Source organism: Phyllobates terribilis, unplaced genomic scaffold (genome assembly GCF_046119375.1).
Source record: "Phyllobates terribilis strain yellow unplaced genomic scaffold, ASM4611937v1 Scaffold_11__3_contigs__length_659146591, whole genome shotgun sequence".
Lineage (NCBI taxonomy): Eukaryota > Metazoa > Chordata > Amphibia > Anura > Dendrobatidae > Phyllobates > Phyllobates terribilis.
The window spans coordinates 333649121-333673447 of NW_027362771.1; the positions used below are offsets into that span (position 1 = coordinate 333649121).

Below are 24327 nucleotides of genomic sequence, written 5' to 3' on the forward strand. Positions count from 1 at the left end.
CCATGGTAACACATCGGCACCCCCAATACATCACAGGTTGACAAGGGGTTAATCTGCTGCACTAACAAAATAAAAATCAAGAGGTTTCTTGATTCATTCCAAGTTGTCTCTAAGGAAAAAGGGATTCTGTGGTTTCCACTGACATCACATCGACAGAGTAGAGGCTTCTTTTCTTCCACTCTGCTTTGTTGACGGGACGTGACTGCTGATGTCATGTCGATTAACAGCCGGCTCACCGCTGCCTAACTGCAAGAAGCCGGCTGTCAATCAGCATGACGTCGGCAATCACACCCCATGGACAGAGCAGCCCTGAAGAGGAACAGCTGCTCTATTGATGTAAAGCAGCAGAATAGCAGGAGCGGTCTACGACCGCTATGATCCGACACAGGGTAGAACATGGTTTGTTTTTTTAACTATGGACCTAAAAACCTAGTCCCAGACAACCCCTTTAACTGACTAAGCATGGGGATTACATCAAACCCATTTGCTAGAATATGAGCAGACAAGAAGCTGAATAAGCAGAATATGGGGTATTAGTGCAATGGTCTTTCAACTGCTAATGATGAAATAGAAGCAGCAGTACTAGGAAAAAAAATTGTGTCTAAAATTTTCATCAGAGTGGAAGTCATTTATGAAAAAGCAAATTTAAAGAGGATCTGTAAGATCTGCTGACATGTCTGTTACTGCAACTATGCTGTGCAGTTTCTGTCATGCCTCCTGGTAATTTATGAATAAATCTGACAACTGGGTGTCACCATTCCCCTTGTCTGTCAAATACATGAATCCGTAGATAATCTCCTCTTCCTCCTCTTTTCCCTTTACTGTCGGGGTTCCTCAAGGATCAGTCCTAGGCCCCCCTGCTGTTCTCCTTATACACTACCCCTATTGGACAAACAATCAGTAGATTTGGTTTTCAGTACCATCTCTATGCTGAGGACACCAAATTATACACATCGATTCTTAACCTCACCCCTGACTTTTTACAAAACACCAGTGATTGTCTTTCCGCCGTCTCTAACATCATGTCCTCCCTCTATCTGAAACTGAACCTGTCAAAAACTGAACTTCTTGTGTTTGCACCCTCCACTAATCTACCTATGCTCAATATTGCCATCTACATGTGTGGCTCCACCATTACTCCCCTGCAACAAGCCCGCTGTCTTGGGGTTATAGTTGATTCAGATCTTTCCTTCTCTCCCCAGATCCAATCACTCTCCCGCTCATGTCATCTACACCTCAAAAATATTTCTAGAATTCGACCTTTTCTTACCTTTGACTCTGCAAAAACTCTTACTGTCGCTCTGATTCATTTGCTCTGGACTACTGCAACTCTCTACTAATCGGTCTCCCTCTTACTAAACTTTCCCCTCTCCAATCTGACCTGATTGCAGCAGCCAGGATCATATTCTTTGCCGATGCCTCCACCCTGTGCTAGTCGTTGCACTGGTTACCCATCTGATATAGAGTTCAATATAAACTCACCACCCTTACCCACAAAGCGCTCCATGCTTCGGCACCGCCCTACATCTTCTCTCTCGTCTCAGTCTACCACCCTACCTGTGCCCTCCTAATGACCCAAGATTAACATCCTCAATAATCCAAACCTCCCACTCCAGTCTCCAAAACTTCTCACGTGCTGCGCCAATTCTTTGGAACGCATTACCCAGGACTCTTCGCTTAACCCCCAATACCCACAGTTTTAAGTGTGCCCTAAAAAGGCATTTCTTCAGAATGACCTATTGCCCCACCTCCCTTATCTAACTATCCCCTCCCCATGCAAAATTTCCTATCAAACCAGGTCCTTAGTATCTTCTGTTCATACACCCCCATATACTTAATAGACTTATGTGTCCATACTTGTTCTCATACTGGTTGGTGACTGGTTCATTTAGCATTATGTGATTACCATATTTATTACTTTGATGGTTGACCGTACAATACAAGCAATTGTTATCATCCACCTTGTGTCTCCCCTATTTTCTCATAGATTGTAAGCTTGCGAGTAGAGCCCTCTCTCCTCTTGGTATCTGTTGATTTATGTGATTAATGTTATTCCGTAAAGTCTTTTATTGTTTATACAAGTCCCCTCTAAAATGTGCTGCGGAATATGTTGACGCTATAGAAATAAAAATTATTATTATTATTATTATTAATCTAATACTGTCAGCACGGATTAGTGTTCGATAATGGTTAGTTAACACCCAGTTGTCAATTTATTCATATATTTAAAAGTAGAAAGAACAGAGGATGCTCTAGAATCAGTACTTCATAAAGAATTCAAGTATTTATTAAAGGGAAGGTGCTGCAGTTTTTTTTTGTATTAATAATTATTGATTATATAATCAGTTATTTTTAATACAAAATTAAATTCACTGTTTGAACCGTTTTTTTTTTATTATTATTTTAGTCAACAGCTGGGGGCTGCCATTTGCATTTGCTGGTGTGTAACAGCAGTTACACACCTCAAATACGGCAGCCCCTGTACATAGTACTCTGCAGTCGGCCTCCGACTGCATATGCTGCATTGAAACAGCTTTAGCTGTGACCTGGGCACACTCACTGGGCTGTCCAGGTCACACCTATGGGAGGAGATCGGCGCCATCTTTCTGAAGCCCACAGCTATGCTGTGAGCTCCAGTTTCCCCCTGGATGATGTCACAGCAGTGGGCGGGGCCTTCTCCTCCACCAGGAAGCTGCCTTGTGCTCATGCTGCCGACTCCAAGCAGGAGATAGATTGTGTGAGAGCTGAGCGGCTGTATGATTGAGCTGTGGAGATGGGTGGGGGAGAGAGGGGCACAGACGCTGGGGGAGAGAGGGGCACAAGAGACAGACAGACAGACACGTTGGGGTACAAAGACAGACACCTCCAGAGCTGCGGTCACTATTCTGTGTCATCATGTAACAGAATAGTGAATGCTGCTCTGGAGGTGACTGGAGAATAAGACAGCACATCTTATTCTCCAGTCACCTCCAGAGCTGCACTCACTATTCTGTTACATGATGACACAGAATAGTGACCGCAGCTCTGGAGGTGACTAGAGGATAAGACACAATGTAACAACAGAATAGTGAGTGCAGCTCTGGAGGATAAGACGTGATGTCTTATTCTGCAGTCACCTCCAGAGCAGCATTCACTATTCTGTTACATGATGACACAGAATAGTGACCGCAGCTCTGGAGGATAAGACACAATGTCCAGTCACCTCCAGAGCTGCGCTCACTATTCTGCTGTTACATCTAGTCTTATCCTCCAGTCACCTCCAGAGCTGCGCTCACTATTCCGCTGTTACATCTGGTCTTATCCTCCAGTCACCTCCAGAACTGCACTCACTATTCTGCTGTTACATCTTGTCTTATCCTCCAGAGCTGCGGTCACTATTCTGCTGTTACATCTGGTCTTATCCTCCAGTCACCTCCAGAACTGCACTCACTATTCTGCTGTTACATCATGTCTTATCCTCCAGTCACCACCAGAGCTGTGGTCACTATTCTGCTGTTAAATCTGGTTTTATCCTCCAGAGCTGCGGTCACTATTCTGCTGTTACATCTGGTTTTATCCTCCAGAGCTGCGGTCACTATTCTGCTGTTACATCTGGTCTTATCCTCCAGTCACCTCCAGAACTGCACTCCCTATTCTGCTGTTACATCATGTCTTATCCTCCAGTCACCTCCAGAGCTGTGGTCCCTATTCTGCTGTTAAATCTGGTTTTATCCTCCAGAACTGGGGTCACTATTCTGCTGTTACATCTGGTTTTATCTGCCAGAGCTGCGGTCACTATTCTGCTGTTACATCTGGTTTTATCCTCCAGAGCTGCGGTCACTATTCTGCTGTTACATCTGGTTTTATCTGCCAGAGCTGCGGTCACTATTCTGCTGTTACATCTGGTCTTATCCTCCAGTCACTTCCAGAGCTGTGGTCACTATTCTGTTATATGATGACACAGAATAGTGACCGCAGCTCTGGAGGTGACTAGAGGATAAGACACAATCTAACAGCAGAATAGTGAGTGCAGTTCTGGAGGATAAGACGTGATGTCCTGTCACCTCCAGAGCTGCACTCCCTATTCTGCTGTTATATCTGGTCTTATCCTCCAGTCACCTCCAGAGCTGCGCTCACCATTCTGTGTCATCATGTAACAGAATAGTGAATTCTGCTCTGGAGGTGACTGAAGAATAAGACAGCACGTCTTATCCTCCAGTCACCTCCAGAGCTGCAGTCACTATTCTACTGTTACTTGTTACTGGTACCTAATCCACAACATGAGAGGTCACATGACTGGCGACCCTTTATATTTGCATTTATAATGAAAACACAAATTACTAAATAAAACTGAAACATTTAAATACATTATATACAAAATAAATAGTAAGAACACAAGGACAATATTCAGTCCAGGCCTGGGCCGCAGAGCTGACGCTCTAATATCAGACCTTGCTGCATAAGGATCTGCATGTAGTTGTGTGTTGGTATCACTGTGTCTACGGCTGTGTGCCCACATAGCGTTTAAGAGTTTTTTCCGTGTAAATTACGCAGCGCAAACACTTGAAAAACGCTAGTATATACGCCCCCCATGGTCCCCTATGTGAGAATGCAAGCCATGTGCACATGCTGCGTATTTTTACGCAGCGTATTATCGCTGCGTAAAAACACGTAGCATGTCCATTAATTTTGCGGTTACGCGGCGTAATATTACGCCACCTTATGCGTATGTCCATGCCCACCATGTGTATATTGTGCGCTTCAATATGTGTATGGTACCCGGGTCTGGAGGAGAGGAAACTCTCCTCCAGGCCCAGGTACCATAAAACCTGTTGTAAAAAAAGAATTAAAATAATAAATATCGATATAATAATCGACCAAGTATGCAATGGACCAGGCAACTGTTAGGTGGATTCATAACTGGCTTAGTGATCGGACTCAAAGGGTGGTTGTAAATGGCTTCACATCCAGCTGGATGAATGTCTCAAGTGGGGTACCACAGGGCTCCGTCCTGGGACCTGTATTGTTCAACATCTTTATTAATGATTTAGATGAAGGAATTGAGGGTAAACTGATTAAATTTGCTGATGACACAAAGCTAGGAGGGATAGCTAATACTAGAGAAGAGAGCGAGAGGATTCAAAAAGACCTAAATAAACTGGAGCAGTGGGCAGCAACCAACAGAATGGTTTTTAACAGGGAAAAATGCAAAGTACTACATCTGGGCAATAAAAATGAAAAAAGCATATACAGAATGGGAGGAATAGAGCTAAGCAACAGTACATGTGAAAAAGACTTAGGTATACTAATAGATCATAGACTGAACATGAGTCAACAGTGTGATGCAGCAGCAAAAAAGGCAAATACAATTCTGGGATGTATTAACAGAAGCATACAGTCTAGATCACGTGAAGTCATTATCGGTCTTTACTCCTCTTTGGTCAGACATCATCTGGAATACTGTGTACAGTTTTGGGCACCACATTTTAAAAAAGACATCGACAAACTGGAGCAAGTTCAGAGAAGAGCGACCAGAATGGTGACTGGTCTGCAAACCATGTCCTATGAGGAACGGTTGCAGGATTTGGGAATGTTTAGCTTGCAAAAAAGAAGACTGAGAGGAGACTTAACAGCTGTCTACAAATATGTCAAGGGCTGTCACATTGTAGAAGGATCATCTTTATTCTCATTTGCACAAGGAAAGACTAGAAGCAATGGGATGAAACTAAATGGGAGGAGACACAGATTAGATATTAGAAAAAACTTTTTGACAGTTAGGGTGATTAATGAGTGGAACAGGCTGCCACAAGAGGTGGTGAGTTCCCCTTCAATGGACGTCTTCAAACAGAGGCTGGACAGACATCTGTCTGAGATGATCTAGTGAATCCTGCTTTGAGCAGGGGGTTGGACCAGATGACCCAGGAGGTCCCTTCCAACTCTACCATTCTATGATTCTATGATTCTAATTACCCTCTGTCAGCCCACGATCTCCTCACCGCCGCTGCCTCCGAACCCAGAGATGCATTGCGGCAACGGCCTGCGATGACGTTTCGGTCATGTGACCGTGAGGTCCTCACAGGTCCTGTTGCTCTGTATCCATGGGAACAAAGCTGCCGGGGAGTAGAGGTGAGGAGACTTATATTTTTTTACATTCTATCTTTTACTATTGATGCTGCATATGCAGCATCAATAGTAAATAGTTGGTCACACTTGTCAAGCACTATGCAGTGTGACCAACCTGTCAAGCACTTTTCCAAGTGATGCTAATATCGCTTGGAAAGCGCTTGACAACCCGCATGTGAATTAGGCTTGTGCTTTCCCGCAGTAGGGGGATGCGGAAATTATGCAGAAATTTCTGCTTAATTTACGCAAAGTGGGCACATAGCCTAATATCAGACCTTGCTGCATAAGGATCAGCATGTAGTTGTGTGTTGGTATCACTTTGTGTCTACAACAAAATGGCTCCTCACTGTGAGAGATCCTAATTCCTAAACTTCATTGTCTCTTATCCATTTGTAAACACCCAGAAAGGGAGGGGGGAGGAGGAGACATCAGACATGGAGCAAATCCAGCCCAGATTTTCAGCAGTCGTAATGCATGCCAGCTCTACACAAGGTTTTCATGCCAAATTTCAGTAGCTGCTCCCCCTAGTGTTTCAAAGTGGAACATATCAAACTTTTTAAATTATTTTTCATATTTTACTCCATTAAAAAAATATGATAATATTGGAAAAACGAATCAAAACAATAATACTTAACGTTTTCGCAATTGTTGAAAAAATTTTTTTTTTGACGGCACCTTCCCTTTAAACTCAGTATGTCAGGAGAGCTGTCAGGTCCTATTAAATCTTAAAAAAATAATGTGATCTGTGTGGCCTATTTAAAAAAAAACAGGGGTTAAGTTCTGCTTCACATTTTACCAACTCTCTTCATCTTTCTCTTCTTCAACTTTTCTCCTTTATTTCCTTTCAAGCGACTGTCACCTCACATTCTAAAATTCTATTTAGATTTTCTCTGAATGAGAGCACTTCACAGCCACTACAGAATGTGGATACTTTTACCAGCCCTCTTGATAGGTGCCCATCACAGTTACTGATGTTTATTACACAGCTCCTGTCACACAGTTATAATGTAGAAGATTGTATACTGAACATAGATTAGTTTACTTAAAATAATATAGAGGAGAATATAATGAGTGGTACCCCAGCAGAGGTAGTACTGGCTCTAGCCGCAATGTGATTCTGTACTGAAGCATATTGGGATTTACAGCAGAGCACAGATGACTAAAATGCAGGGTGACATCTAAGAATTGAGATGGTGTGTGAAGAATAGAAAACATTGGGCTGAGCTACATGGAAGTACACCATATGTAAAAGAATTACTGAGTGTGCAACACAAATCAGTTGAGGGTGCAGTTATGGAAAAAACATTGTACCTCTTCAAAGACGTTAACAATGGACATGACATTATATTACAATATCTACATGATACAGTTCAATTTTCCAAGTTTTATTACACATTATAGAAGTATTAATACATGAGCCCCATAAAGGACAAGAAGATATTACCTTCAACTAATGAACTGTATGTGATAATACAGAAAATTCAGACATGCCACAAAATACCACCTTGTAAATGAAGGTTTTCCTTCATCCAAGTCACAGCACAAAGTCAAAATCATCTAGATTTATTTTAGGTGGTGACTATTTAGAAATATTCAAGACAATTTCCATTTACCTTTGTGGCTTCTATTAATGTACTGAGAACAAGGGCTCATGCAGTCGCCCGTGGATCTTGGTCTGATCACAGACTGCAATGCACAGACTGGCCGCGGATCTCCCAACTGGAACAAGACAGCTGCATATATTTCTATGAGGTTATCACGCTTGGGTTGGGAGACCAGTGGCCAGTCCGTACACTGTGGTCCGTCATTGGGCAGAGATCCACGGACGTCTGCATGAGCCCTAAAGAAAATTCATATGCCTGTAGATCACGTTTCATTCACATTCAGCAGTTTGGATATGCCCGGTAAAAACTTTGCACATGTGGTGAAAGTAAAGCCATACAGTGGCATATTTTACTGATAAGCCACCAGTATTATTAAAAAATAAGTATAATTCTATTTCTTTTGTGCTCACAACTTTTACACACCTCATATCCAAATTACATGATTAGTTAAAGGAAACTTGTCATCTTGGAAAATGCCATTTACCTGCAGATACAGGGTTAATCTGTAGGTAAATAGTGTTACAATAATGCCCGGATGCATTACTGAAAGTGGGGCTACCGGAAGAAAATTAACTTTTTTCCTCCCAGGAGCCACAGGCATTGTAGGGAGCAATTACAGTCACTGGTGACAACACTGCCCACTACACTGTGAGCTGCGGCTGTAGGCAAGCCCCGGCATTGAGACTGACAGCATAGTGTGCACAGATGAGGTGTTGAGCCGGTTGTCAACGTGCCATGGCGTGCTTACAGCCACTGCTCGCAATATGGTGAGAGGTGATGTGAGCAATGACTAATTGTTCCCAGAGCCGCTGACCCTATGACTGAAAGCTGGTGCCTTCTGGGAGAAAATAAGTTAATTTAGTTGCACTTTCAGTAAGGATGAGAAGAAGCACTGTAATGCTATCTACCTGCAGATTAACCCTATATCTGCAGATTAAGATTTTGGTACTTATCGTAAAATTCCTTTCTCGCAGCTTTTATTATGGGTTCATATGCTGCCACCTAGAGGCTGACATTAAGGATACATTAAGCTGACTACTCCCCAATAAGGTACATCTGGGCAGCCGACACCCAACTATTCAGTTAGTGCCAAAGCAGTAAGAGAAGCAAAATCAAAACTCCCCCATACAAGGGAGGGTGTTCTGTCCTCCAATAAAGGCTACGAGAAAAAGATTTTACTGCGAGCACCAAAAACCTCGGTCACTTCATTGGGGGACACAGGTACCATCGGACGTCCTAAAGCGGTCCTTTGGGTGGAAAAACCAATACCGGTACTGCAGAAGGAAGAATAGCAATCCTTCAGGCTACTGCCCGAACAATTGCAGCTTGTTGTACCCGTCTGCTAAGACTTTTATCCCTAGACGCAAGGTAAGAGCTCCACAAAGATGTGGACAGAAGACTAAGTAGTGCGCTATGGGGTAGAAGAATAGACGCCTGGAAGGCAGAAGAACCTGGAGCAGACATATGGTAAATGTTCTTTATTCACTTTGTGTGTGGTATGAGATCTGGTTTAAGGCTATGTGCCCACGATGCAGAAATGCTCCGTTTTTTTCCTGAGCGTTTCTGCATCTCCCTGGCAGAAAAAACGCATGCGGATTGTACATGCGGATTGTACATGCGTTTTCCTGCCAGGGACATGCGGATGTGAAGCGTTCTTCACATGCATTTCCGCATGCGGGTTGACAAGCGCTTTCCAAGCGATTTTAGCATCACTTGGAAAGTGCTTGACAACTTGGTCACACTATATAAATCCATGCAAACGGCGTGTATTTATATAGTGTGACTGAAAGAATGGTAAAAAAATAAATCTATACTTACCTTCTGATGGCCCCCGGAGTCTTTATCCGATACGTCCTGGCTTGCCAGCAGCTCGCGGTACACTGAAGGACCTGCTGACGTCAGCGTCGAGTGACCCGTCACATGACTAAATTACGTCACAGCAGGTCCTTGAGTCCACCGCGATCTGCCGGCAAGTCGAGACAAGCACACCGCAGGCCATCAGAGGGTAAGTATAATATTTATTTTTTATTTTATTCTTTTTTTTTTTTTTTTTTTTTTACAGGTTCTATGGTACCCGGGTCCGGAGGAGAGTCTCCTCCTCTCCAGACCCGGGTACCATCCGCACATTGAAACGCTTGGCTTCCGCATGTACAGATGCATTGATGCGGATTCCATGCATTCCAATGCAAGTCAATGGCGGCGAAAACGCAGCGCTTCCGCAAAATAATTGGTAGTGCTGCGTTTTTTCCCGCAATGATAATCCGCAGCGGAAATTTCCGCAGCATGTGCACAGCATGCGGATTATCATTGGGGAACATGGCAGGCCTTCTACCAAGCGTTATTTTAAGCGTTTCTGCAGCGGAATTGCAGCTGCAGAAACGCTTAAAAAACGCATCGTGGGCACACAGCCTAAGGGTAGAAAAATTCAAAGTTTGAAAATTGCCATTTTTTAGTAAATTTCAGATATTTTTCATAAATAAAAGCAAAGATATCGACGTAAATTTACCACTAACCTAAAGAACAAGGTCAGAATTGAAAAATTAGACTAGTTTCCAAAAGCCAAAATTGTCTGTCACTAAGGATTTAAGCAAACTGTGAAAGCCACTTGGATAAGTTTTGAATTGTCTTAAACATTTCCTAAGGGTAGATTCTGAGTTACCACAGGAAATGTCACCTTATCTTGTAGGTGGCAACAAAAAACAATGACTAGGTAGTAAATACCAATACTAAAGAAAAGTCGCTATTTGGTAAATCGCATCACTTCTCTGCAAGAAAAAGGAAGCAAAAGGTATAATGAAACAGATGATAGTACTGCTGCTTTATTTAGTGGTCTAAGTGAGGTTAGCAAAACAGCAAACAGGAAGTTATATAGGGCTTTACCAGTGGAAAACATGAAAAAGACAAATGTATCCTAGTGCAGTGCCGTGGGGGCCCTACAGGAGCCTTAAAATGTAAGACTGCCTTCAATAGCAAAATAAGGGAAAAGGTAAGGGGTATACAGAACACACGGGCCAAGCGTGTTATATGACTGTACCCGACAGTGCTCCGTGTTCATTTGGAATATCTTTTCCAGGCCAGGACGTCTTATTTGAAGATAGATATAGAGCTGGAGGGCGCATAAAGGAAAGCAGGAGTAAGAGACTTAAGCGACACATTTCTGATCCTCCACGGAAGTGGCTGCTCCTCTCTCTTCTTACACTTAAACTGCTTACCTGAGTTTCGGGGTCATCTGACCCTAAGCTTGCTGCCCCCAATTTCACCACCTCTGCTAGCTGTGTGATAGTGTTGGCTGATGACTGAGCGGCTTGTGCCAGCTTATCCTGACTAGATGCTGCACCAGACACCAGCAGCTTCGTATCCTCCACAAGAGCCTTGGCAGTCTTCAGGATGTTCTCCCTGTAAGCAGAAGCATGAAGTAAGGAGCACTAATGCAGTGTGATGAATAAGTTGTTATAGAGGCTTCTCTTTCACTTCTGATATTAATGTAATGTTCTCACATTATTGTTTTCACACAAACAGGTTGCTTCAGATCATTTTTGGAAATTTATCATTGAGGTCTATTGTTCAGAAAGGCCAGCAATATTCACTTGTCAAAATACTGCAATCCTTCTGTGCCCTACAGTGTGTACTGCAGCTTATCCAAATGGTGCCATGGTCCCTTCATTGCAACAGATCAGTAGGAAATCCCAGATGTCAAAAATTAATCGATTAAACATTAAAGACCTACCCTGAGGATAAGTCATCAATAGTAAGTCTCAGAAGACTCTTTTAGGATCTATAGAAGATGAAACTGTACTTTCACCATCATGGTAACTTACAGCAGTCACAACACTGTCAACCAATATAGAGCTATCAATCCAATAGAAACCATTATTGCACAATACCTGTGGTCAGCAAACGACTCCTTGTTCTCAGAGTTTAGTGTGCCAGCTGTGGCAAACATGATGGTTGTGTCTAGATCAGCAATAATGCCGGATACAGCCGTGCCCGCTGTAATGCAGGCTTGTGTGCCCTTGTTACCTGCCTGCAAAGCTGAAAGGACCAGAGATACCTGGGCAGAAATATAATCAATTAGCATGGAATATTTTATTGTTTATAACAAAGGCTTTAAACTAAAAATAATTATATTATTATAAACTGCACTAGGTCAACTTGACAGACCCAAAAATCCACAAACATTACTTATCCTATTACAATAAATGTCTTTATTTTTTAAGACTATAAAGATATCTTTAAAAAAGATGCTGCAAACGCTGACCTTTTTATGGCATATCTATAGAATATGCCATAAGTGTCTGATAGATGCACAGTAGGTCCCAGGTGGGGGACCACAGCTTGCACCACCGAGAATGGAGAATTGGCTGTGTATGTGCAGACCTCTCGGTTTACATCTATGAGAGTTGCAAAAATTGCTGAGCAGGTGTACATGACAATATGTGAATGGAAAGAGCTGAGCCGTCTTCTTAACGTGGGTGCATGTCCAAACATTTATTACAAACCCACAAAATAAAGATGGAAAACAGCACGTCAAACTTCATTTCTTATGGATATTTCTCACAACATGCCAAGTATTGACTTTGCTGACATAGTGGTGCACTACTCACAAGAATAGCAGTGCAAAGATTGAGTTCAGAAAAAGACACAGAACGAGCGGCACTAACCACACTGCACCAAGAAAAGTCACTTCATATAAATCCAAAGACAAACAGAGCTATAAAATCACAGGGAGGGAGCGGGTAGCGTTTCAGGCAACAGCCGTTTCACGTATCCTCACATTTCTATGATGTTGTTTGTCTCTAGATTTAAATATAGTGAAAAATTCCTCGAGCACTTTGGCGAGTGTCACTTGTTGGGTGCCTTTTTCTGAAATCCAAATGTTTAAAATGTTGCAGCCTGCGACAAATTATATATCTTTAATAATAGAAAGAAATATTAATTTTAACCAAAGTTGTCTACATTGCATAAAAAACAAATCTATTAACTTCCGCTTTACTCACTGATAGCAAATAAAAACCAAACAGTCTCTTGTGGTGGAGCAGCTAATTAGAATTCTGTTATATACAGTACTGTGCAAAAGTTATAGGCTGGTGTGGAAAAATGCTGCAAAATGACAATGCGGTAAAAAATGTACGTTTCAATAGTTTATTTTTATTAATTAACATAATGGAATATGAAGGAACAAAATAGAAATCTAAAGCAAATCAATATTTGGTGCGACCACCCTTAGTCTACAAAAAGGCATAGATTCTTCTAGGTACACTTGCACAAAGTCAGGGATTTTTTTAAATTATATTCAGGTGTATGAATATGTATGCCAATCACCTGTTCTCTGTGTTGATGGCGGTGGCTGGAACTGCTTAATTGAGGAGCTGCTCCGTCTTCTGATAGTGGCTGTGGCAGGGTACTGCACATCCGCCTCCTATTGATTTGTACAGGAGGCGGATGTGTAGTACCCTGCCGCGGCCACCATCAGAAGATATAGCAGGTCTGAAATTGAGCATTTTCGCCTAGAACAGCTGATCAGCGATGGTGCCAAGTGTCAAACACCAACCGATTAGACCTTGAAGACCTATCCTAAGGATAGGTTATCAATGATGAAGTAGTGGACAACCTCTTTAACAAAAACTGAAACAGCTGGGTAAGAGACTTAAAACTGGGTGAGGAACAGGCCAACTCTGCTACAAAGGTGAGGTTATGGATGACAGTTTCATGTCACAAGTCATACACCACTGGCAAGACTAAGCGCAGCAAAAAGAAAAAACCACAAGGTAGTTCTACTGTAACAGCCAACTCAACAATACAAGAACAAATAGGAAATGGGGTGCAGAAAAATAGCAGCAGGTGCTCTGGAGTGATGAGTTAAATTTTAAATGTCTGGCTGTAACAGAAGGGAGATTGTTCATGAAAGAGTTGTAGAGTGGAACAAAAATGTGCCTGAAGACAACAGTGCAGCATGGTGGCGTTTCCTTGCAAGTTTGGAGATTGCATTTCAGTAAATGGAGTAGTGGATGTGACCAGGATTAATAGCGTCTTCAAATGCTGAGAAATACATGCAAATATTTTTCCCCAACATGTAACATCATTAGAGAGGCATCTGATTGACTGCAAAATTATTCTGCAGTAGGACAACACTCCCAAAATTACAGCCAATCACAATAAGAATTTTCTTCAGCATAAAAAACAAGGAGTTCTGTAAGTGATAACATGCTCCTCAGAGAGCCCTGATCTCAACATCGAGTCGGTCTGGGATTAAATAAAGAGACAAAAGATTCACGCAAACCTACATCCACAGAAGATTTGTGGTTAGTTTGCCAAGATATTTGGTACAAACTTTATGCCGACCTCCTTCAAAAATTGTGTACAAGTGCACCTACAAGAAATGGTGCTGTCTTAAAAACCAAAGGGTGGTCACATCTAATATTGATTTGATTTCGATTTTTATTTTGTTCATTCACTTTTCATTTTGTTAATTGATAAAAATAAACTAGTAAAACTTCTAATTTTGAAAGCTTTCTTACTTTGCAGCATTTTTTCCAGGGCAGCCTAAAACGTCAACAAATGATCTAGAAGACTTTGTTGTACTATCAAGTATATACCTTTCAGCTGAAATTAGTGTTTGACAGTTCAATCTGGCCTGTATTACACAAAAACTTCTGATCGTTAACTATGCATTGCATTTTGTGAGGTCACCTTTTCTGTCACAGCTCGGGCACACTCAATCAATTCCCGCTTAGTGTAACTATCAGATGGGCAGATTTGCAGGGCTCCAGCTTTCTGCACCAAAAATATACAGCCGTGTCCCAAATCCTGAATTCTTGTCTTGATCTGAAACCCAACCTGCAAAAGAAAAACAATTTCAGAAACAAAAAAGTGAGATCCCAGTTACCACGACAAATGAGCTACTTTCTTTTGAAGAGCAGAATTAATGAGACCATTTGGATTACCTCTTTAGGTTCTGCTGTGGCAGCAGCCATTCGACCCTGCACAGCTAAATTTCCATAGTCACTGGTCACCTGGGAAGCCAAACCGCCAAGCTCCTCTGGATTTGTTACAGATTTCGTCATCTAAATATAAAAAAAAAATAATATTTATCTATATACTTTCCAAAAGTCTTTTTCAGTAAAAATTTACTGAAAACGATATATTGTTAAAGAAGTGTATTTAAGTGGCTGTCAAGTACTTTATCTAGATGGCCTATCCTTAGGATAGATAATCATTATCAGATTGGTGGGGGTGCGACACCGGCCACCCCCGATGATCAACTGTTCTCTTTGTCGGCAGCAGACTGATGCGATCAGTTGCGGAGCTTAGCTACACAGCTCTGTTAATATAGTATAGTGGCCGCAGTGGGATACTGCAGATCCATGCCTATTTATCTGAATAGGGTTGGATCAGCAGAACCCTGCTGCGGCCACTAAATAGGTCATGGAGCTGTATAGTTCTGCTCCGCAAGTGATCACATACATCTGTCGCCGGGACCAAGAACAGCTGATTAACCAAATCGTTGGGGGTGGCAGGTGTTGCAACACCAACAATCTGACACTGATGACCTATCCTACGGATAGGCCATCAATATAAAGTACTGGACAACCCCTTTAAATTAAGAAGGCATGGATGTACAGAAATGAAAATAGAAAGGGATGGAGTCCAGCTCAATGAACAGGTTCTTCTTTATTCAGATAATACTCATGCAAAGGACATCTTTGACCAGATGTCCTTTGTATGAATTTTATCTGAATGAAGAAGAACCTGTTAGAGGAGCTGGACTCCTTCCCCTTCTATTTGCATTTCTGGGCCATGGCAGGAGCCAGTGTCTGAGCTCAGAACGGATCGGGAGAATACCAACGGTGAGCTGGAATTGTTATTACATGTACAGATATACTATCCATGGCTATGCCAAGAAAAAAATAAAACCAAACAATGAGAGTCCTCTGACAAATAGGACGCTCTTGAAACTACTTAGCTCTCTTAATCAGGCGTGGTGAAACAGAATATCTGATGAGCCACATATACACACACAAGGGAATAGGATTAGTGCTGTAAAGAAGACAAAAAGGCATCGTCTTGTGAACTATACATCTCACACTATTTTACAATGTTTATGTTCCTCTGATGTCTTTTCTTTCACATTCCTTCTTACCATCTCTTGGGCAGTCACAGCGATTGCCTTGGAGTATTTAACACCGGTGGTTTGGTAATCCACAAAAGTCCCTGTGGGTTCTGGAGGAGTCCCTTCATCAAGCTGCAACGTAAGAGTTTGAACAAATATAAATATTAATATAAACCCTTGACGAACTTTACTTATGGCTAGGCTCTTCAGCATCTAATGAAAAGAATCTATGATAGAATAATTCAGCATGCTCTCTCGGATAGGTACAGTAAGGCGTATGCTGACCGCTACTATTCACAATATTTCTTGAGACACAGTTATTAGTATAAATCTACTCAACACTGCAGAAGGCAGGAATCCCCTCCACTGCCATGCTAGATGCATTTAACAACCTTCCTGCCAAGACATTACTACACAGATTTACCTTGCTCATGGCATCCGCTATGGAATCCACCATGCCTCCCACCATGCCAACTTCACTGGCAGCCTCATTCAGAGTAATCATAAGGTCATCTACGGCTTCCTTCATCAGTAGAGTGGCCTCTGCAATGGCGTCATGTGTGTGGGATGCCTGCGAAAAGTAGATTTATAATGCAATGTTTGCAATGACAAAATATTTACACTTTGTTCAAGGTATTACAGGCTTACAAAGTAACAAGAAGAAATATGTGAATACTTTTCAGGAGGGGCCTCAAAATAGACATGATAGGCTTTTAAAAGTTGCTGGATGGTTAAAGGGGTTGTCCACAGAACTAGTTTATTTTTATTTTTTTACTATGGACCTAAAAACTAAACAGGCAGGTAATTGCTAACAGAAGCAACTACCTTTGATAAGATTTATAGTTGTGTCTGTAAAATAATTAAGTCAGGCAGAGGAAAAGACATATTCATGTTTACAAAGGGTCTCCTTTCTGGCAATACCAAAAAATAGATCATCTCTTTTCTTTCCAATCCCATTCTGGTCTACTCCAATATTTTGATATACTTTAGTTGAGTTCTTATTGGGAGTCCATACTTGAAATGAATGCCATCCATATCAATAATTTGGCAATACTCTACTCAATTGATATAGTCCCATTTGTGGACACCACTTAAGATTAACCTAAACACCACCCTTGTTATGTAAACATGGCTGTAGATTATAGTGGGTTTCTTCTCTACGATATGCAAATTGTCTCTTCAGAGAGGAAGAGGACTTGAACTCTAGCGCCACCTATTGGAGGAACAGGACTTGAACTCTAGCGCCACCTACTGGAAAGAAAAGAAAGAGAAGAAATGAAGCCTTACATACCTTGGGGTTTCCACCACCCTCCTTGGCTGCATAAAGCATCTGTAGGGCAGACTCAGCTAGTGTCTTGGTTTGATCCAGTACGGTCATCTGTTGCTGATGGTCCAGGATTTTGGAAACCAGGCCAACGGCAGCTTGAATCAATGGCTCAAAGTACCGGGCTAGTTGGATCACCTGTTTTAAATTGAAGAAAAAAAATTCCAGGCCTTACAAATTTAGTACTGTCAAATACCTTTTAAGAAAGAATCCGAGTTCAATAAGCTGCCACGACATATAGGTAACAATCTGTATGAAAAAGTCATGTCATATCACTGGGCTTTGACCATTTCTCTTAGCATTCGGTTAATATAACATTTTAGGATTTAGGTTTTCTGCATGGATTTTTTTTCATCCACAATGCTATTTTTCCTCAGCTGATTTTATGCCTTATGTGCCCAGTTACATTCTCACACTAGGCAGAGATGTCAAACTCAAATGCACAAAGAGCCAAAATTAAAAACTTGGACTAAGTTGGGGGCCAAACTTGATATTTATTAAAAAAAAATGTGAAGAAGTTTTTCTTTATCAAATATAATGATGACCCTTTTCATATGGAAACAAACTTAACAGGGTTTCCCCACGAACAAAGAATATTTTAATTAATAGATCTTAGAATAAAATAAACACAATCATAAATTGGGCGTACTGGAATAATATAATATGTTATGTAAGAGCAGTAAAAAGCATATGGCCCAATGGCCTAATTTAAAAAAGAATAAAAAAAAATTAATTAATAAATAATACAAATAATAAAAGTAGGATGAAAAAAAAAGGGTGCCCCAAACACAGTATGATACCCCCACAGTGAATTCCTCCACAAACACGGTATGCAGACTCTACTATTTCCCCCCAGGAAAATAGGGTGACCCCAACACAGTATGATGCCCCAACTGTGATCCTCACATAGCCCTCTGCACAATATAATGGGCCCCAAAGTCCTCCATACAGTATAATAGCTTCACATTGTCCTCAATACAGTATAATGGGCCCCACATAGTCCTGCATACAGTATAATGAGCCCACATAGTGCTCCATATAGTATTATGGGCCCCACATAGTCCTCGATACAGTATAATATAAGTATAGGATTTTTACGGAATGAAAATGGTAAAGTGGTAAAAAATAATGCTGAGAAGACCGAATTTTTAAATTTCTATTTTGCTTCTGTGTTCTCTAAGAAAGAAAATGTAACATCAACTGATCTTCACTGTGCTATAGAAGGAATAGAAGAATCCACACTATCTATAAACAGAGACATAGTGAGGGAATACTTATCTAACATAAATTAATTCAAGTCTCCAGGTCCAGATAAATTACATCCTAGGGTACTGAAGGAGATAGAGGAAATTATTGAACCACTCTCCATAATCTTTGAAAATTCTTGGAGAACAGAAGTCCCAGAAGACTGGAGAAGAACGAATGTTGTCCCTATCTTCAAAAAGGGGAAGAAGGTGGACCCACGTAACTATAAGCCTGTGAGCCTTACGTCTATACCAGGAAAGATCTTTGAACAAATTATTTAACAACACGTATGTAAGTACCTTTATAAGAATGAAGTGATTAACCAGAGCCAGCATGGGTTTGTAACTAATAAGTCATGTCAGACTAACTTAATTTCCTTCTATGACAGAATCACTAGCTGGGTGGATCGGGGAAACACAGTAGATACAATATATCTTCGCTTGAGCAAAGCATTTGACAACGTATCTCATACCTTCCTTATTGAAAAAATGACCAACTATGGAATGGACAAGGCAACTGTTTGGCAGATTCATAACTGGCTTAGTGTTAGACCAATAGCTATCCATCTTTTTTTGGTAAAAAAATTACTTACAACAACTAATTGTAAACAAACGAATGTGTCTTTGATATCAGAGGTAATTGACAGAGTAACCACAAATAATGCTTTTGAACTAGCGGCCGTCATGAGAAATAACACAATGATTAAGTATGATACTCATGGGTCCTTATGGAACACTCATTTTTCCTCTAAGAGCCCGAAAATCTAAAACTTTTCCCAAGGGAATACTAATATCAGATACCTCTTTTTCTTTTTTACCTTTTCTTGAAGATAAAGTGCTCTTGATTTATGTTCAGATTTTAAGTAGAGTGCAAATGGTTTGGTTGACCTACTGTAAATTTGCTTGTATTTCCTATGTCCCTCCAATCCTTCCCCAACCATATACACTTGCCTTTCCTTCCTACTGACCTAAAATTCTTGTTACTTGGATCTTTCGTCCCATTGTATGCATTGTATCCCCCCTATTAAAAAAACAATAAAGATAATTTGAAACATAACTGGCTTAGTGATTGGTTGCACGTCCAGATAGAAGAATGTCTCAAGTGGGGTACCACAAGGCTCTGTCCTGAGCCCCGTGTTGTTAAACATCTTTATCAATGATTTAGACGAAGGTATTGAGGGTAAACTGATTAAATTTGCTGATTACACAAAGCTAGGAGGGATAGCTAATACTAGAGAAGAGAGAGAGGATTCAAAAAGATCTAAACAAACTGGAACTGTGGGCAGCAACTAACAGAATGGTTTTTAACAAAGAGAAATGCAAAGTCCTACATCTGGGAAAGAAAAATGAAAAAAGCATATACAGAATGGGAGGAATAGAGCTAAGCAACAGCACATGTGTGAAAAAGACTTAGGTATACTAATAGGTCACAGACTCCACATGAATCAACAGTGTGATGCAGCAGCAAAAAAGGCAAACACAGTTCTGGGCTGCATTAATAGAAGTATACAGACTAGATGTGAAATAATTATTCCCCTCTACTGCTCTTTGGTCAGACCTCATCTGGAATACTGTGTCCTGTTCTGGGCACCACATCTTAAAAAAAGACATGAAAAAAGTCAAGCAAGTTCAAAGAAGAGTGACCAGAACGGTGACCGGTCTGCAAACAATGTCCTATGAGGAAAGGTTAGAGGATTTGGGGATGTTTAGCTTGCAAAAGAGGAGACTTAATAACTGTCTACAAATATCTCAAGAGCTGTCACACTGTAGAAGGATCAGCTTTATTCTCATTTGCACACAGAAAGACTAGAAGCAATGGGCTGAAACTGAATGTGAGAAGATACACATTAGATAAAAAAAAAACTTTTTGACAGTGAGGGTGATTAACAAGTGTAACAGGCTGCCACGAGAGGTGGTGAGTTCTCCTTCAATGAAAGTCTTCAACCAGAGGCTGGACAGACATCTGTCTGAGATGGTTTAGTGAATTCTGCATTGAGCAGGGGGTTGTACACGATGACCCTGGAGGTCCCTTCCAACTCTTGCATTCTATGATTCTATAATAATGGGCACCACATAGTCCTTCATACAGTATAATGGCCCTCCATACAGAATAATGGGGCCTACATACCTACAGTATAATGGGCCCCACATTTAAAAAATAAATACTCACTAGTGATGAGCGGTGTTATCCAAGTATCTTGGGCGTGCTCTGCTAAGTTCATTTACTTCAGTTCTTCAATAGAAAAATTGAAACTCATATTACATAGAGTCATTACAAACAGTGATCTATTTCAAGTGTTTATTTCTGTTAATGTTGATGATTATGGATTACAGCCAATGAAAACATAAAAGTCATTATCTCAGTAAATTAGAATACTTTATAACAATAGCTTGAAAAATGTTTTTAAAATCCGAAATGTTGGCCTACTGAAATGTATGTTCAGTAAATGCACTCAATACTTGGTCGGGGCTGCTTTTGCATCAGTTACTGCATCAATGCGGCGTGGCATGGAGGTGATCAGCCTGTTGCACTGCTGAGGTGTTATGGAAGCCCAGGTTGCTTTGACAGCAGCCTTCAGCTCGTCTACATTGTTGGGTCTGGTGTCTCATCTTCCTCTTGACAATACCCCATAGATTTTCTGGCCAATCAAGCACAGTGATACTGTTGTTTTTAAACCAGGTATTGGTACTTTTGGCAGTGTGGACAGGTGTCAAGTCCTGCTGGAGAATGGAATTTCCATCTCCAAAAAGCTTGTCGGCAGAAGGAAGCATGAAGTGCTCTAAAATTTCCTGGTAGACGGCTGCGCTGACTTTGGTCTTGATAAAACACAGTGGACCTACACCAGCAGATGATATGGCTTCCCAAACCATCACCGATTGTGGAAACTTTACACTAGACCTCAAGCAGCTTGGATTGTGGCCTCTCCACTCTTCCTTCAGACTCTGGGACCTTGATTTCCAAATTAAATGCAAAATTTACTTTCATCTGAAAACAACACCTTGGACCACTGAGCAACAGTCCAGGTCTTTTTCTCCTTGGCCCAGGTAAGACGCTTCTGGCGTTGTCTATTGGTCATGAGTGGCTTGACACAAGGAATGCGACACTTGTAGCCCATGTCCTGGATACGTCTGTGCGTGGTGGCTCTTGAAGCAATGACTCCAGCAGAAGTCCACTCCTTGTGAATCTCCCCCAAATTTTTGAATGGCCTTTTCTTAATCCTTTCAAGGCTGCGGTTATCTCGGTTGCTTGTGCACCTTTTTCCTTCCACTTAACTTTCCATTAATATTCTTGGATACAGCACTCTGTGAACAGCCAGCTTCTTTAGTAATGACCTTTTGTGGTTTACCCTCCTTGTGGAGAGTGTAAATAATTGCCTTCTGGACAATCTGTCAAGTCAGCAGTCTTCCCCCATGATTGTGGAGCCTACTGAAACAGACTAAGGGACCTTTTTAAACACTACAGAAGCCTTCTTTGCAGGTGTTTTTTGTTAATTTTTCTAATTTACTGAGATAATAACTTTTGTGGTTTCATTAGCTGCAAGCCATAATCATCAACATTAACAGGAATAAACACTTGAAATAGATCACTCTGTTTGTAATGACTCTATATAACATATAAGTTTCACTTTTTGTATTGAAGAACTGAAATAAATTAATTTTTTGATAATATTCTAATTTTGTGAGAAGTACCTGTATGTTTGAGCCTCTGTGGCTGCATGTTTTGTGGCGGAAGACAGACGCAACACATGCAGGGATTGCTTGTTTGTTAGGCAATCCCTGCATGAGTTGCATCTGTCTACTGCTGCAAAACATGCAGCTGCAGGGACTCAAACATATTAGCAGAGCATGCCCAAGATACTCAGATAACACCTAAGCATGGTCAGATAACAACCTATCCGAGCATGTTCGCTCATCACTAGTACTCATCTCTCCTCATTCCTCGCTGCTCCGGTCTCGGTAGCGAGTGCTCTGTAGCTCTTCATTGCTCGGCACAGTGGGCACAAAATAGTGACGTCATCGCACTCGCTGTGCTGAAACAAAGAGACGAAGAGGGAGAATGATGGAGGAGGGAGCGGATGTCTTCCCTCCTCCATCATTGCTTTCAACGGTATTGGCATCCAGGTGCCGGCGCCGCAGGCCAACTGAAATCACTCTGGGTGCCAGCACACTAGGGCCACGGTGGATTCGACTAACTTTAATAGTTCACCACAGTTGGTACTGATAAAATGCTGCAACAGTTGTAAGGTACTTTGAGGGGTCAGAAGTTGCAGACTTTTGATAAAAAATATTGCAAAAATTGACAAAATGTAACTTCACTTCATTATATCATCAAAACATACAAGTTTACATTTGTTTTTTTACTTCTTTTTTGTTTCCCTGACACAGGCGAGACGCCCCCACATATTCACTGATAATCATCTAATGTGTGTGGTCGGGTTCACGGTTTATACTTTAGATTGCAAGAATGCAGCAAATATAAATATAAATCCCCAATTGTGACTATTCTGATGTTGAAGAATATGAGTAGGCTTGTTATAACATGCATAAATCACATATCAATTATTTTCATTACGTCTCCCCTCTCACAGATCACTTCCACAATTAGCCCAGATTATTTAATTTATTATGTATTAAATCATGCTTGCGCTTTCAAGTGAGCACAGGAAGCCGGTATAAGAGTACAATCATCCCAGCCATCATTTATGTCCTGTCTTCTTTTACACACACAATTCTTTATATTATGAGAACACATACTATATACATTTTATTTACATTTTTATGCTAGAGAACTTCATTATCGCATGCTGAATCCATGAGGTTTTACATTCTGAAAAGTGTCACGCCATACACACCTTGTGCCCCAGCTGGGCGGCTTCTCCTCGTGCGGCTGTTGTAATAGGATCTATCAGGTGACCGATCTCCTGTACCACCGATGTTAGCTGTTCCTGAAGAGCCTTTAACATGAAAAGCAAAAGATACAGCCATTTATGTCACAGGAACGAGAACCTTCTGGAATTTAGGAACTCATTTCAAGTTACACTTGCACCGTTTGTTATTAAAAGATACCCATCCACCTTATAAAGAATCTTTCAGTAGGATCAACCCTCCTAAACCGTCTATATGGACATGCAGATTATAGAAAGTTGACTAAAACGATACTTTGATATCTGCAATCCGATGTCTTATTACAGAGAGAGAAATCTACGTTTTTATTAATATGTAAATGAGATGGTAAGATCTAAGGGCGGGACCTAGATCTTTCTGAGAATCAGAGCTTATTCTAAATGAAAAAGGGCATTATCAGTGTGAGACATGTACATCAGGAGAGCAAACAGTCAGTCACTACATGTCTCACACTGGTAACGCCACTTTCATTTAAAATAAGCTTTAGAGGCAGATTTTCTGGGAGATCAGTATCCGGCCCATAGATCTTAATAGCTCATTAACATATCAGGTAAAATATGGATTTTTCAGGGAATAAGAAATCAGATTGCAGATGTCAAGATATTATTTTATTCCACTTTCCATGACCTGCATGCCCATACGGCTTAAAAGGGTTGATCCTACTGAAATTCCCTATATAACTGCCAGCCGAAATGCTGATTTGGCAGACAGCTCTCAGACCATCCTCTGCTGGTGTAAAACGGACCATATTGCACTCTATGAGAAAAAAAATTAGCTCATTTTCTAACATGCAGCATATTCATTGAAAACATTACTAAAATCTTTCGTTCGGAATTGTACAACTGTTCTGTATGTGCAGACTATCTCTCCCCTTCATCTTCGTTATGGGATCTCAGGCAGAGGCCATCCACTGATCCGGACATTCAATGGTTTTACATTTGGCTTTAGAGAGCATAGAATTAGATTTTTGGCAGACGATGCAGATGTGCTTATTCAGGCTTCTGTACCCCTGATGATGCCAGCCATGGCTTCTGTACC

The 24327-nt window shown here is 41.1% G+C and overlaps 1 protein-coding gene across 3 annotated transcripts in view; it reads right to left on the reverse strand.

Annotated features, from left to right (window-relative positions):
- TLN2 (talin 2) overlaps positions 1–24327 on the reverse strand; it is a 261616-nt gene that overhangs the window by 20927 nt on the left and 216362 nt on the right. For 2 of the 3 annotated variants that reach the window (XM_073652730.1, XM_073652728.1), the window contains 9 exons: positions 23238–23339; positions 17108–17278; positions 16241–16387; positions 15847–15948; positions 14651–14770; positions 14397–14543; positions 11591–11757; positions 10919–11102; positions 10741–10812 (listed from right to left, as the gene is read on the reverse strand). In XM_073652730.1, the coding sequence (XP_073508831.1) occupies positions 10741–10812; positions 10919–11102; positions 11591–11757; positions 14397–14543; positions 14651–14770; positions 15847–15948; positions 16241–16387; positions 17108–17278; positions 23238–23339 (1212 nt within the window). The remainder of the gene's footprint in view (positions 1–10740; positions 10813–10918; positions 11103–11590; positions 11758–14396; positions 14544–14650; positions 14771–15846; positions 15949–16240; positions 16388–17107; positions 17279–23237; positions 23340–24327) is intronic. The other variant, XM_073652729.1, reaches the window with a different exon arrangement.